The following is a 16,899-nucleotide window of genomic DNA, read 5'->3' on the forward strand; positions in this document are numbered from 1 at the left end:
GGTCAATGGTCAGTCTTACGCTTCAGGTACCGGTCCAGGGACTATGAAATTTTCTAGAGTGAAAACACTCTTTTTAATAAATATTTCATATCAACCATGTCGGGAATCGTACCCGAGACCTCCTGAATGGTAGACAAAAATAATTCCATTGTATTGTAGAGTGTCTTCAGTAGAATCATTACCAATAATAATAACATGTACTTAAAAGGTCGTTTTTCTAATTAAATTGGAATTTACGTCATTTTTTTGTGAAAATTTCGTATTATTTTTTCCTAATAATCTAAATTAATTTTGTTTTTATTTTATTGGCTTGAAATAGTTAAAAAGATTAAATAACAACTAAACGAGTTTTTTTTAATTGCCACAATTTAATAGAATCACAAGATTTCTCAAAAGTGATTTATTTGTTATTTTTATAATATTTTTTTTACTCAAAAGAGATAGACCCCCTGTTTTTAAGTTTTTTGTCGATGATTTTTTATGCATTTTCATACGACAACGACCCGGTCACTTGAGCCCGGGACAAAATAAATATTGCAAGAATGTAATGAAATAAACACAAATTTAAGTTTACCCTGCGATCTATCTACAGTTCGACAACTAACTCACGCTTTAAATATTGATATTTCCATTGTAACTATTGCTGTCACTAACCCTTCTCGAATGAGATGGCTTTCTCAATGTCCCCCCTGGACGGTGGGGATACATATTCAAAGGGGGCATGTTTGGATTTTCTATACGCGTGGGAGAGGAAACCAGGGGTCGAGAGCCCCCCCTCTTCAGAGTACCAAAGCTCTCGAGGGGAAGCTGGTTGACGATACAGTAAGGATTTACGTCTGGTTCCTGGTAGCATGTCTCCATATCGTCCATTTGATAACTCTCAATAAGGGGCGCTGGATCCTCGTAATCATAATCCATATAACCAGAGTTATCAAATGTAGATTTATCCGGGATTTTTTTTTCGTAATGACTTATTTGCATGGGGTAAAATTTCTCGTGGATGACCGATTTTAAGTTCATGGCTTCCACGGTCTCGTAATGGTTGTCTTCCGGGTAGAGGTCTGAAGACACGCAGTCTTGAGGGTAGATGTCTGCTATGAAGTGCTGCGTGCCCCTGGGCGTGAGGGCCGCCCACAGGGCTCTGTTGTCGGGGGGCGCGGGCCCCGGGGGGTACAGGTTGCCGTTGGCGGGGGCGGAGGGCCTGGCCTTGGTCTGCAGGGGCCCGGCGAGCTCGGACGTGAGGGGGCCTTGCTTATTGCCGCTGCTCTCGCTGAAATGGAATGTGTATGTCCTGTCAGAAACATACACAAACGAGACCCACATTTAGTCATGCATTAAATAAAAGTACATATAACATAAATCTCAATGTAATGTCTAAACATTTTTTGAAAATAAGGGCGTCCCAATAACATTGTAATTTTAAAAAAAAGTTAATTTACTAAAACATTCATATTTGTAATGTAATGTTGATCATGCTGAGACAAAAAAATAATTCGTTACAGTGAAAACAAATAACGAATTATAGGATTCATCATTGTCATAATATTAAATATCCGCTACCCAATTGGAATATACTCGTATTTCTTTAAATGAAATAAATTTTAATTTCTTTAAATGTTCAATAAAGTGCAACTGCCAAATGCCTTTTTTGAAAGGATCAACCCGCTAAGCCTCTATTTAAAGGCTTGTCATCAGGTGGGAAATAGTGGGTATGGAAGGAGGTTATGATAAATATACCATAACACCCAGACCAATTGAGAAAAAATCTTTCTTGAATTTTTTTCTTGCAACTGGCGGGAATTTAGTCCGCGACGCCAGTTTCACAGTTGGCCGTCTAACCAACTACGCCACGGCGCCAGACATATTATATAATTAGGTATTTACGAAAACAAGTATAAAAAAAGGGCAATAGATTATTAAGGTACAATATGTAGTCCATAAAGACTATAGTAAACAAAGCAAATAAATCTCAGTAATAAAAGGAAGAGTTGAAAACTGGTAATCCCAGCATAGAAAAAATCTATATCTCTCGGTAGGCTGTTCAACAGACCGATCATTCTTTCCAAAGGTATAATCAACGGTAAATTTGTCCTGCATTCAGGGAGAACAAATTAATGGTGTGTGTTGCCTAGCTCTTAAGTAGTCGTTCGGTACATATTGCACCCACAAACAGAATTCGGCCCTTTTTGTCGGCTACCAACTTGATTTGTTTCGACTATATCGTTGAATATCTCGATTCCTAAATTCTTAAAAACAACTTTAAATGAAATTGGTTTTTCTCATTGGGATACCGGTATTAGATTAAAAAATATTTATTAGCAAAGAAAAAAAATAGTGGACGCATAACTTGTCCAATGCAATAGAGTCATGCTTAAGAGAAAGGTGCGTATTTTAGATTGTGCATATAAAAGAAAACATACATAGGTACAGAACACACGTACTCTCGACATTTGAGGAGAAACAGAGCGAGGATGGCGCCGAGGAAGACCACAAGTACACAGGATGTGATGAGAACCAGGAACCAAGTATCGTCTGCTGATGAAGAATCTGGAAATAAAGGAAAAGAGTTAGATATTGCACCAAGTTCTGAACAGAAAACATCATCATTGTCTTTCCACCTGCAGTGCGATTCTAGAGGATAGAGAGCATTCAGAATTGCACTATTGTGGTGCATACTACGCATTGCACTGGTACATATATTGAACGTTATGCTAAAAACAACCAGGCCGCTTTCATACGAAAAAACTGTAATAATCACCTTTTGAAAATATTGTTGATCACAAAAACGGCATTTCTCAATTCGCAAAAAACACCACCTTTTGAAAATATTGTTGATCACAAAAACGGCATTTCTCAATTTGATAAAAACACCCACAGCACTAGAAAAATCTTACGATGGGAAGATTAATGGCTCCAGAAATCAAAGTTAGTTCCCTTTAGTAAACTAAAGTGGATATTTAAACGTAAGTATTTTATAAATTTTATATTTGAAGCACTAATTCAGGTTCTTTTTCTTTCCGAACACGAATAAACTTTAATACAACGGCAGAAAGTTGTTCTTATTGGAATCAAACTAGAAGTAAAATAATATACTATGGGTTAGCTCTTAAAAGACTGTGGTAAATAATTCCTTTGCGCGTGGTGATGTAACATAACATCGTGTTACCACAAGCAAAAGACGGAATATTCTAAAGTGCAGACCTTTGAAAAAAAAACATTGAAAAAAAACATATAATTTAGCCCTGTTATAGCAAAATAAATCATAAACACGCTACTCATTTTACATGCGTGCGTCCCCCATCATTGACCATCAATAACCGAGTGAGTCTGTTTCACACAAACACTGGCCACAGAACCGCGTCTTTGTCTTCCTTGAGTTCTATCTTCGTCCTCTCTCTTATACAGATGTATCGCTGTATCGCTGTATTCATAGTCATTTCCTTTCCGCACCTAATGGTGCATAGGGCACTGCATTGGTACACCAATCGCAGCGTATCTTGATCATGAAATACATTGACCATGAAATATTCTAGTGTGAAAACACCTTTTTAAATAAATATTTCATTTCAACCATGTCGGGAATCGAACCCGAGATCTCTTGCATGGTAGGCTAACGCACTGACCATTACACCACGAGGCCGACTTTCTGTATTAGAGATTATTTATTCTTCGCGTAGCAAGGATAAATATTTTTTGTATTAAAATCCATAAAAGTGTCCATTTAAAGATTACATAAATACAACTTCATATGAAAAAAATAAGGGAAATGTATGAAGGCTTGTATCTTGTGTAGACTAGTGTGACATCACAGCTACAAGAGTTAAAATTAAAATATAATAACATGACAACTTTCGGACAAAGGGATTTTGAGTATTATTCAATTAAAATCTTTAACCTACTTCCACTATCTATTAAAACAATTAGTAACGAGAAAATGTTTTAAAAGGCCATAAAAAAATGGATAGCGGAGCTAGGTAGAAGTAAAATGGATTGTCTCATTCGCCCAAACCAATATAGAATCAACCGCTCTACAAAAGTATAGCTTATGTTAGGTTTTTGTTATTTTCATTGTGCGTTTTGTAATATAAATAATATAAATGTACATGTATAACTAGTTTTTAAAACTGTGAATATTTTGTAAATTATCTCTGTTTATTAAATTAGTCATCTTTGTTTATTCTCACGTGTAAAAACATTTCAAAAAAGTATATTGTTAAGTGTCCTCGGCACGGGTAACCCCAGTGAGGTCAAATTATTTTTATTATTAATTATAGTTTGCAAGAGGAAAATATGAATAAATTAAATAAATAAATGAGTAAATACAAAAACCAAACACATATTTTGAATCTAGCATACCACACAGAATGCCTAGTAAAACTAATATGACATGAGGCATTTACAGGGCTTCAACCGTCATTTAATTATTTTTATTTATTTACTTAAAGACAGTTTATTACATACTATTGCGACATAAGTTCCAATTTCATGGGACTAAAAGTCCATCACAAATATTTTATAGGATGAGAAAAACAACAGTAAAAATACAAATATATGGCGCATCAATATGGTAAACAGTAAACTCAAACATTCGGAAAATCATCAAGGAGTTTCCCACTCAAATCCCTCCCACTGAGAAAAACCCAGCCCTTTACTCCTGTCTGGGAAATAGTTTTTGTCCTTGAGAGTTTAATACGCTCTTCCAAAATATTGAACACCCTCGGTGCGATAAAGGAGTTGGTCGGTTTAAGTGACCACTTTACACACTGTTTGACATTCAAAATCAAACCGTCATTTTCGGCTTTTTTGCACACGTAGTTTCTTTTTGACAGAATCTAATAAATGGAAAACTGTATTCAAATACCTATTTATCAAACCACTCGCACTCTTCCGGCCCACATCCTCATAAGACATTGTTCTAGAGAGAAGGACTAAGGCTCACCGTGATGCGGGAGCTCCACGTACTCCACTCCGGGGAACACGTTGCCCGTGGGCGGGGTCGGGGTGTCGCAGAGGCCCGCGGGGCGGCAGCCCCCGGGGGCCGCGCTGGTGTTGGAGGGCGGCGCCCGCTGCAGGAAGGCGGGCAGCGGCGGGGGCGGCATGCGCAGGATACTGTCAGGGGGTGGGCCCAGCTCCCAGCAGTCGCCGGAGCACATCATTCTACAATAAATATGGACGGCTTCATTAGATTTACCGCATTTACTGGACTTATGACCGGTCATTGGCTGGTTTTAATGTCCATTTTACCACTGAACACAAGAAATGTAGACTTTGGGTTTCAGATTATTTGGTATTCCCTTATTTCTGAAAACGTGTTTCAGCTTTCCAAACGCAGCCCAACTCAACACGATTCAGTTCCGCAGTTTGATTAAATTTATCCTTAAGAGACCGAATAAGGAATGAGGAGATAAGACGCCGTACAAAGGTGACCAATATCGCAGAAAGAGTGGGAAGACAAAAATGGCAGTGGGCGGGTCATGTGGCGAGACAAGAAGTCCATAGGTGGACCCCCAGAATACTAAACTGGAGATCCTACGAAAGTAAAAGGAGAGTAGGGAGACCACAGAGGAGATGGACTGACGACGTCGTCGAACTCGTGGGCCATGGATAGAAGCAGAGTGCCCAGGACAGAAAAACATGGAAAATTTTGGGAGAGGCCTATATCCCGTAGTGGGGAGAAATGGGCTGATAAGAAGGAGAAGAAGAAGAAGAAGATTTCGAGTATGCTCAAATGTTAACTTCTTGGAGTGAAATCCAGCCTGTCTACAAACATTTGGTATATTCGAAATGTTAATACGCTTTTTTATTGAGAATGTGATTAAAAGATTCATCATCATACGTCTATTCGCCCCCGATGGTTCTTAGGGCACTCCATTGGAATCCCAGATTCAGCGTATTTCAATCATACGTTACATGAAGGTAAGGTGATTAGTCTTACGCTTCAGATACCCGTACGTTGGCAGCATATGGCCGGTAGGCGAACTTTTATGTTGAGTTCATCCAGTATAGAGACATTTGTTCTTCTGGATGTCCATGGTATTCTCAGCATTCGACGCCAACACCACATCTCGAAGGCGTCTATTCTCTCCTGCTCACGTGCTTTCGTTGTCCTTGTTTCTGCGCCTTACAAGAATATTGGGAACCCAAGCGTACGCTCTATGAATATTTTAGTTTTTTTCGAGATGCCCCGATCTTGCCAAATTTTAGTCAGTCGAGTCATGGCATTTTTTGCTATTAGGATGCGTCTTTTAATTTCTAAAGTGCATGCACCGCCCGCAAAGATGGATGAGCCTAAATAAACAAAATCTTGCACTTTTTCAAGGTCTTAGAGTCTAGTTGATGGTTGTAGCATATTGACTCTGTCAACAATCATGAGCTTTTTTTAATGTATCGGAAATTCGCAGAATCGTAAAATGCAACAAATAATTTAAACTATGTAAACATCTTGCTACTTAACCTTTTCTACGACTAACAAATTAACAGATATGAGTTTACCTTAGAAGCGTAGGAAAGCTAAGATACCGTACACAGTACACAGTACATTCAAACCTTTTTAATAACGTTTGCTTTATGTGTGCGTAACAATAAGTTTTCACATAAATCCTTCTAGTGTGGCTACTAAAACAAAGGAAATTTGTATGTTTATTTGGTTCACCGACAGACACATCAACGTACGTTTACATAGGTTTGGATTATCATAATATTTTGTTGAATATTTTAAACAAATTAACTTATATCTTTGTTTTATGTTTTATATCATATTTTTGTCGATTATTTTTTATGAATATGCGTACACGAATAAATTACATGTTCTTTTCTATATTATCATTTGATCAAACACCGATTTGTGTGTACAAAATTGATTAATAAAAAAAACGTTTCGCATTATTGAGGCATTTTCCAACGAATGTTTTTATTGAATGATGACTATACTAACCAGACGAGATGCCTCCTGACCTTTATATGTTTATAGAACTTTATAAGTTTAAAATTTACAAATAAATAAATAAAACAGAAGTCTTTGGCATTCGTTTGGAAATACACTTACAAGGTGAAACTTTGTTAAAATGTTAAAATCCTAACAAGGAAATCTGCAAAATAAACGAAAATTCAGTAAATTGATTATTTATTATTTTTTGAATTTTCAAAAAAAATGTCAACTTTTCTTTAGTTTAGGTAAAAGCATCTAACTTGTAATTAAACCTACTTTAATACTGTTAGTTGAATAAATATAAACAGCTTGACTTAATTTCACCTATACAACACGAATAAACATGCTTCACTTTTCTTTAGTCAAACAAATTAATGTTTACATACACAATATAAACATAAAACACTCGCGAAAATGCTAAATACGTGCCATTTTCTTTTCTCTGTTGAGCTTAAATGGCGGGAGGTATAATACTTTTATTGGGGGTTGAAAAAAGGTTATAAACATAGTTCAAGTGATTTTGCTAGTCAAAAATGTTGGTAACTCACGTCAGAATGTGTAGAGCTTCCAATAAGAAAATATGTTTATCACTATTAACCGATATTTTGTAGACACAGCGGATATTTTGGCGAGTTTATTATTCAGTCTGACACTTGCTCGGATGTCGCTTATATGAAGGAGTATAATGTCTAAGGGTAAGCGCTTTAATGCAGGGGTTTAGAACTATAATTTTGTATTTGTTAGTAATTATTTTTTATTTATTAAATCATACAATTTTTTTTTGTACTCCCAGGAGTTACAACAAACTCATTTTGGGACAGAAAAATATTTACACATAGGTATGTTAACAACAATAATACAGAAACAAATAGTAATAAAGTAACAAGTAATAATATGTACATAAAAACTGAAATTAGATAGCAAGCAAATATATGATACAAAATCATACATCCGCTTGCCATCCTTTAAACAATCCATAATAAAAATTAAAAATAAAATTGTTATATTTACATATTGCAAGAAAGAAATATTTAGGGGAAAAAATAACTTAAAACTAAATTTCACCCTCCACGTACCTCCTCAAGTAGTAATTTTTTAAATGAAAACAGTAATTTTTTGACGTTCTATAGGACTCCGGTAGCCTGTTGTACTCGCTACAAGCAAGGTATAGCAGAGACCTTAGACCATACCTTGTCGTATGTGATCCAGGTACGTGAATATTTTGACGCTGTCGCGTATTATACTGATGGACGTCACGATTAAAGGTATAGCCAATATTAGTCAGAGAGTCTTTATTTTACCTTGAAGCACCGTTTTTGTAATCTCATAATACGGTATGACCAAAAATGGGAGAATGTCAGTAAGTTTGTAAATGTCTTTGACATGCGTTTCCATTGGTATACCGTATATGTTTCTTATAGCTCTATTCTGTATTACTTGTATTTCTGATACACACTTTTTTTGTGGCAAATCCCCAGATGCACGACAAATATACCATATGAGAGTGTATCATTGAAAAGTACACTGTGCGGCGAAGTGAGATCGGAAGAACTCCCCTAAACCTATGCATTATACCAGTGATTGAAGAGATTACTTGTTACTTTTTTAAAGTTCGTATTTAAGAAACATGTTACACTTCATTGGGGACATGAATACGTGCTGGCTGTTTTTCGTGAAAATTAATGCTTTATTTCAAATAATTAGTATTAAACTTGCCATTGAAAGTATTGTCCGTCGCTAGCGACGACTTTCTCCCATCTGTAGTTCAATCACAAATAACTATCGACACACACTTTGCTAGAATGAACATTTCCGAAACATCTAGATGTAGGTTCTGCAGTGCAGATGAGGAAACACCTACACACATTGTATGTGAATGTGATGCTTTACATCATAAAAGGAGCCGCATCCTCGGGGGACCACTGGTTAAACCTGAGGATTTCAAAGAGCTTGCCCCCTTCTAATAGCCCAATATTTTACGGATCTGGGATTGGAGGGGGAGATTTAGCAAAATGTAAATTTTCGCCTTCCACACAGCAGCTAGGCTCTTTATAAACCTGGGCTTAGAGGGCGAGAACTATTCCCGTCACAATAGATCTTCATTGGTCGCAGTGACGTCAGGAGCTTGCATACCACTGACCTTCACCACTAAGAATAAGAATATAACAATTTGAATTTCTTATTTAAGCTTTTAAATAAATTAAACATCAATTTATTTTAAAATCGATTTGGTTTGCCACGCAAAATAAGCGATGTTTTTCAGTAAAATAAAAGCAGTAAATAAATAATATTCCGGTTGAGGGTTGAGGGTTGCAAACCCCTGCGTCCAGTACGCATGCGCCCCCTATCGATTGCAGAATCGTCAGATGCACATGCGCATATTGCATTCATTACTAACTATAGGGGCACTAGGAAAATACATATTTGTGATTTTCCTCAAAAATGTTTAAATCAGTACGGAGGCATTGATTTTATTTTCGTTTTTTAAGGTTAAATACTCTTAAGGCAACCAAATAGTTTTATGGTCTATGCGCACGGTTTTTATTTATTTTTTATCTTTATTTTTTAGTTTACGTGTTTATTGTTTTTATTTTATCCCACATTGCCATGTTTAATGTATTATTAATGTATTAAGGTCATGGTAATGTATTAAATAAAATAAAATAAAAATTCTTTTCGAAAATATGTAAATTTAAATACAAAAATAAAATGCATGTTCAATTACAGGTTACTAACAAAGATACTTCGAATCTGTATACGAAATTTGATTTTTCTTTGTAGACAAAGAAAACTGTTAATTTTCCACTGTAATACGGGTCCAGGGCTAGTTTTCCAAACGCTCTCGCGGCCGTATTATCTCGTGTATTTTGTATGTTAATACGCGAGATAATACGGCAATAAGAGCGAGGAATACCACCCCAGATCTTAACTTTTTATCTGGTCTTGCCCATTATATAATATTATTCAAGTATTTGTAATTCATTTAACATTGATTTTACCTCTTTGTATCAATTTTTTTAAATATAATTATTTTTGTCGGCCTCGTATCATAATAAGTTATCTTTATTAATTTATTTTGATTCATTCTGTATTTTTTCATTCGCGGATCTGCGCAAACTCGAAGGGTCGGATAACAAAAAGCACACTCACACACCCATAGCACACATAATACCCCTGTACGCAACCCTCTGCGGGTAAGTTTAGCGAATTTGTAAAAAATCACAATCCCCTTTCAGTGCCAGCGAATCAATACGCAAATTGAGTAAGTTTTGTTTTGCGAAAGTATATATGCTGACGGTATTTTTATGCGTCTCAGGATCGCAGCATTCAAAAGATTATAAAATAGATTTAATCGAGACAAGAAGAACAGCAAAGTTGTAAAAAAATACTCTCATTTTAAGGCTGTTTTAAATGTATGATTGTGGAAAAAATATACTTTTACTCTTTGCTTTTAATCTGTATTCGGTTCATACAATATGGTTTTAGCATAGCTATATAATTTTTTTGTTATTTTTATTAGAGTTGATCAAAAGAGATGAAAACATGGTTAATTTATTTATTTATTGAAGAAACCATACAGTCTTTTTTATAAATACAAGGTACAAGAGAACAATAAAAAAAAAAACAATTACATATTTCACATTAATTTGATGTAATTACAGAAAGCGAGGGGAAAAAAAATTAAATACAAACAATTTTTTTTTTTTTATCAAATTTAAATAAAAAGTACATAAAAGGAAGAAGACATTGTATAGCTCCAACTTTTTTTTCCTCCCCTCTCTCTCTGCTTCCATGAACATTTATATTTCTTAGTAAAAATTTACAACCAACAATAATTAATTAGATTTAGGTAGTAGATGTACATATAAATTAGTAAAATTAAAAGTAAAAATCAAAGTTAAGCAGGAGATAAATTTAAAATGTCTTACTAAGAAAATAAGGTTATTTATTATGATAAAATAAACATAAACAACTTTGCTTTCGACCACATATTTTTTATAAAATTTAAAACTAGACACCTTGGAAATATTAGAGGTTAAAAAGGCGATTCATGATAAGAAAAAATAACAAATCACCAATTAAACAATATTACGTTTAAGTCCACTCCTGTCTAGTTTAAAAGGTCGTTTCCATCTCAGTTCAACCAAATTTGTTTTTTTTTTTAGCAAACGTCTTTGTTATCTGTCGATTTATTATTTGCAAATATTTATATCAAATTCAATAATGTTTTGTAATTAAAATACCTCGCTAATAACAAAAAAAAAATGAAGAAACTAAATTAGATCCCGTGAAGTAACTAAATGAAAAGGTTCCGATAAAATCAGAACAGCAAATTTTGCCCCGAATCTATATTCTTATTTATATGTCATTTTTTATAACAATAGTTGGAAAAGCGTGATTTTATTATTTCAAAAATGTTAATAAATAAGTTATAAAATATAATAAATAAATAAATAACTTAAATCAAATCAAAATCAACAATGTTTTGAGTTTGTCCAAATTTTTGTAGACAAGGACTGGATTCAACCCCCGAGGGAGCTGTTAATACTAACATATTACAACAGAGATGAGAATCTTTTTAGAGAAGGTAATAAAGTCTAGGCATCTACAGGGCTTAAGACCTCTCATTGGCCGATTTAAGTGGCCACTTTACACATTGTGTAACATTCACCACAAAAAATTCGTGACAATTGTTTCGCCTTGTTAGGGCATTTTCAAACGAATGTGAAGATTAGATGGATTGAATGTCCATATATAGGTTTATTAAAGGTAATTGAGTAGAAAATAAAAATATTCTTATGAACTATTTGTAACAAAATTTTTGTTTTTATATTTGTAAAAATAAAATAAAGTGTTCAGTAGACTCAAATCAGTGTTTGATTTCTTATATTATAAGTTTGATAAATAATAAATTAATAGTTAAATAATTTGAAAGAGTAGTTTTGGTGTAAAAATAACAAATAAACTAAGTATCGATGAAATAATAACTTTTTGATAAAATATTACAATCTGACAGTTAACAATTAAAACTTTCAAAAATGTGTTTTTAAGTGATAAAATAAAAACATTCTAGTGTAAAAATAAAAAATAAATTAACTCTATAAAGAATAGTGAGATAAAAAAAAACAATGTTCTAATAAAATTATAAAATATAAAATCTGATAATTAACAATTAAAACCATTTGAAAAGTAATTTTATAGTGCCATCTATGATATCAACAAAAAAACTGTTGGATAATTATTAACTAATTAATTATAATTATAGTCGTACTATTAAAATTATTCAATAGATGGAAAAAAAAGTAAAATGAACTGATATAAAAAATAATGATAAAAATAAAAATATCGCAATATATTATATTTTTAACTTGAAATATAAGGATTAATATACTTATTTTTCGAAAGTGAAAATATTATTCATTTAACAAGAAAAAAAAAAAAAAACATTTTTTATATCCCGAATAAACTTAATATGGAATGTAAAATATGTAATAGTGGCTTGAGCCCAAAAAAAACTCTAAAATGTAGTCGATGCTATGAAGTATTCCATTACAGCTGTACAGGGACAACAGCAGAAAATTATAAAAAAATGTCGAAAATCTACCGAGATAGCTGGAAATGCACCTTATGTCGTAAGGAAGATCCAAGAAACACTAAAAACATAAACTTGGAAAATCTTCGATCAAGGTCCCTTACTCCTACACCAAATGACAAAAATAACTTAGAAATACTCAAATGTCCTTTTTGTAAACAAACCCAAGATGTAGATAAAAGTATGATAAATAAATTGAAGGATCAATTTGAAGAAAATACTATTATGACAAAACAAATATTACTAGAGTACAAAGAAAATACAAAATTGATTAAACGTATGTCTCAAGAATTCATCACGGATTTAAATAAATATAAAGAAGAAATAAAAGACAAAATATTTACATTGCAAAAAAATATAGAAGAAATGCAATTAACAATACAGAAGAATAATTATGAAGAAAATAATTATGTGGCCAAAAATAGTGAAATATTTTATGAAAACCAACCTCTTGAAATAATAAACAAAGTACTTTTACCACCAGGAGAAAAGATCAAAATATTAATATTCGCAGATGAAGAAGGGAGAAGACTTAGAAAAAAAATAGAAAAAAATCTATTCAGTAATGTACAGTGTAGCAGTTACATCTTTCCTGATGCAACAATTGATAATTATATGTCGACAATTATTCAAGGGTGTAAACAACTAACAAAAAATGATCTTGTATTTTTATACCCAGGAAAACATGAAAAATCACCTATTAATATTTTAAGCAATCTTTACTTTATACTCCAAAACTTAAAGCATACCAATGTAATTGTCCATTCGGTTGCAACAAATAAAAACTTAAATGTATCAAAACTAAACGTAGAAATAAAAAACAAAACTAATCTATTTGAGCATGCTAAATTTATTGGCCCAATATTTAATGACCAAATGAATTCATATTTCATCAACAATGCTTATAAAACAGAAACATACAGAATTATAGATATGATTAAACAAGAATATATATTAAATGTTTTCAGTGATACTAATGAAAATAATACTTTAGACAAAAAAAATTCTAGTGGGTCAAAAAACTTGGAAAAAGAACCGGATCAGAGCCTGAACTAACAAGTTTTATAATAAATAACCACATTAAAAACCTTAAAATACTGTACATAAATATTCGTAGTCTGAAACCCAAAATAGATGAACTAAAAGCACTTATAATAAGTGAATTTAAAAACCCCGATTTCATCATTCTAACTGAAACATGGCTCACTAATAGTGAAGCAGAATTATATGACATCAATAATTACAATGTAATAAACTCCTGCCGGGAAGGTAGAGGAGGAGGTGTAGCAATGTACATAAAGAAAAACTTAAATTACGAAGCAAAAAATATTGAAAATAACAGAGATATGGCAAACATTGTTTTAATAAGTCTCATAAAACAAAAAATAAAATTTGTGTGCTATCTACAGACGACCAAATAAAACCGAAGTACATAGTTTCATAAATCTTCTAGAAACCCAAATACTTCCGTATGGAAATAAAGGAAAAACAATAATAGTTGGGGATTTTAATATCAATATATTAGAAAAAGACAATGTACTAACAAATGAATATGTAAATAGCCTAATATCTAATAATTATGTAATTCTTAACGAAATTTCACTTGAAAAATATACAAGATGGAATCACAGAGGAGAAAATTCGATTATTGATCATGTATTAACAAATTTTGTAGAAGCTAAATATACAATAGACTACAAAGATACTCCACTAAGTGATCACAGAGCACTCTATCTAAATATAGATATACCTATCGAAAGACAAAAAATATTTAAACAAAAATACACCTTAGAAATAACAGATTATGTCAAATTAAAAGAAAATCTCGTGGCGAAAATACAAGAAGTTAATAGTTTTAAACAGTTACAAGACATTATCCAAAACGAAATAAAAAAGAACACAAAAACCAAGGTGAGAAACTTCACAACGTCAATAAAGGAGGGTTGGCTAACTAAAAACATATTTCAAAAAATAAAAAATAAAAATCAAGTATATAAAAAAATGATTAAAGAAAGAAATAACAGTCAACTTGTAACCGAACTAAAAAATATTCAAAAAGATTTAAGAAATGAAATCAGAAAATCAAAAAAACAATATTACCAGAATTATATAAAATCAGCAGAAGGCAGCAGCAATAAACTTTGGAAAATAATAAAAAATATCAAGTCTGGAGAAAAATTGCAGTCAGCTAGTATAAAAGAAATGAATGTAAAAGATGGGATTTTCACAAATGATGAAGAAGAAATATCAAACATTATCAATGAATATTACTCCAATGTAGGCCAAAACCTTGCAAGTAAATTAGATGGACCATGTCTAAACATATCAGAAAAACGAAGAAGAAAAATAAATAGTACCTTTTTTCTTAGACCAACAACGACAAAAGAAGTGTGTAAAATAATTGACAATCTTAAAAAAAATGCATCGCCAGGATATGATAAAATTAAACCTTCACTCATAAAAAATCTCAAAGATATTTTAAGCCCGGTCGTATCAAAATTAATTAACATGCATATAAAGTTAGGAATCTACCCGGAAGAACTAAAGACTGCAAGAATAACTCCTATATTTAAAGGTGGAGATCGAACGGAACCTAGTAACTATAGACCTATAGCAAATTTAACTGTATTTAATAAAATCTTTGAAAAATGTATTCATAAACGATTAATGGGACATTTTAAAAATCTTAATATAATATGCTTAAACCAACATGGTTTTCAAGAAAAAAAAGGAACTGGAACCGCTCTAGTAAATTTGATTAATTATATTCAAACAAATATGGATGCTAAAATTCCAACCACAGGAGTAATATTAGATTTTAAAAAAGCTTTTGATACGGTTCACATTGAGACCATGATAAAAAAATTAAATGATATAGGAGTAAAATCTCAAGAATACAAACTATTAAAATCATACTTAACTAATCGGAAGCAGTATACCTTTGTAAATGAAAAAAAAAGTAAAATACAAACAGTAAATTTTGGAGTCCCACAAGGATCTATTTTGGGTCCACTGTTATATATTTTATATATTAATGACTTATCACTGTATAATTTTAAAGGGAAAATTATTATGTATGCCGACGACATTGGACTTTTTTATAAAAATCAAACAGACGTATTAACAAACAATGACATAAACGAAGACCTTACTATATTGACTAAATGGACAAACACAAACTTACTTACACTTAATGAAAAAAAATGCAATATTATCCATTTTGAATCTAGAAAAAAATGTCACAAAGTAGATGCTTACATAAATAATGAACGACTAACTGAAATTGAACATGTTAAATATTTAGGACTAACAATAGACAGACAATTGACATGGACAATTCATATCAACAATTTAATTAGCAAAGTGGCAACTTTATCGAGTCTATTTTTTAAAATCAAAAACTTTGTTCCAATAAAGGAAAAAAATTTAATGTATGAAGCATATGTTAAAACTAAAATATGTTATATGCAACTACTATGGGGAACAGGATATCAAAATGACATAAACAGACTACAAAGACAGCAAAATAAAATATTAAAGTTAGTATATGACCTTCCCTATCTAACAGCAACTAAAGAACTTTTTGAACAAACTAAACAATTAAATGTAACTGAACTCTTTGAACTAGAATCTTTAAAATTTATTCATAAATTAGCCACTGATGTAATTGTAGACGAAGAATTAAAACTTGAAAAAAATTGTAGTAAACATGAACACAATACGAGAATTTCAGAAAAATATCATATACAATCTTTTAAAACGAGAAAAGGACAATCGAGACTTATAAACCATGGACTGAAATTATACAATAAACTACCAGACAAAACTAAACAAAAGACTCAGGCAACCTTTACAAAAGATGTTAAAAATATTATTATTAACAGTAGAATTTGAATTTTAAAAGTGAAAACATTTTGTTAAATGTATGTAACCCGTAAGGGTTTATCAATGAAATTTAAATAAAAAAAAAAATAAAAAAAAAAATAAAAAAAAAATAAATAAAAAAAAATAGCAGTTTTGGAATATTTTCCATATTTACACCGGTGAAATTCAAATATGTAATTGCGCAGCAGGATTATACGTCGCGAAACGTAATTATTTTGACAATTAATATTAGGATTTCACGGATGTTCCATTGTGATCGCGAATACGATAAACAACTATGGTGAGAAATTGTTATCACGTCGCTTATTAGAACGTCGATAGTTATTTGTGATTGAGATGCTGTGTAACTCGCACGGTGTGGGGCCTGGGGTTGTCATGGCTTACTTCCCGGGTCTGCATTCCCCTTCTGCGGTTCTGTATAGCTCTTTTGAGTTTTTTCAGGGTATTTCAGTAAGCCTCTGCATTTAATGCTAGTCCTTTTAGGCAAAACTGA

General features: G+C 32.3%; 1 protein-coding gene across 4 annotated transcripts; it reads right to left on the reverse strand.

Annotated features, from left to right (window-relative positions):
- Positions 1–289: 289 nt before the first annotated feature.
- LOC148277184 (uncharacterized) lies at positions 290–7,619 on the reverse strand. Of its 4 annotated transcripts, none has more exons than XM_088233223.1 (4): positions 7,477–7,591; positions 4,940–5,157; positions 2,442–2,547; positions 290–1,291 (listed from the first exon to the last, which is right to left on the reverse strand). In XM_088233223.1, exons 2-4 carry the CDS (start codon positions 5,154–5,156, stop codon positions 613–615), a joined length of 1,002 nt encoding a protein of 333 aa, XP_088089349.1. In that variant the 5' UTR covers position 5,157; positions 7,477–7,591; the 3' UTR covers positions 290–612. The 4 variants fall into 4 exon arrangements, with proteins under 4 accessions (XP_088089349.1, XP_088089351.1, XP_088089350.1 ...); XM_088233225.1 differs by having other exon boundaries at positions 475–1,270; positions 7,477–7,619; XM_088233224.1 differs by having other exon boundaries at positions 475–1,270; positions 2,421–2,547.
- Positions 7,620–16,899: the final 9,280 nt, after the last annotated feature.

This window comes from Micrasema longulum, unplaced genomic scaffold (assembly GCF_059751315.1).
Source record: "Micrasema longulum isolate JH-2025_06_02 unplaced genomic scaffold, ASM5975131v1 h1tg001072l, whole genome shotgun sequence".
Taxonomy (NCBI): Eukaryota; Metazoa; Arthropoda; class Insecta; order Trichoptera; family Brachycentridae; genus Micrasema; species Micrasema longulum.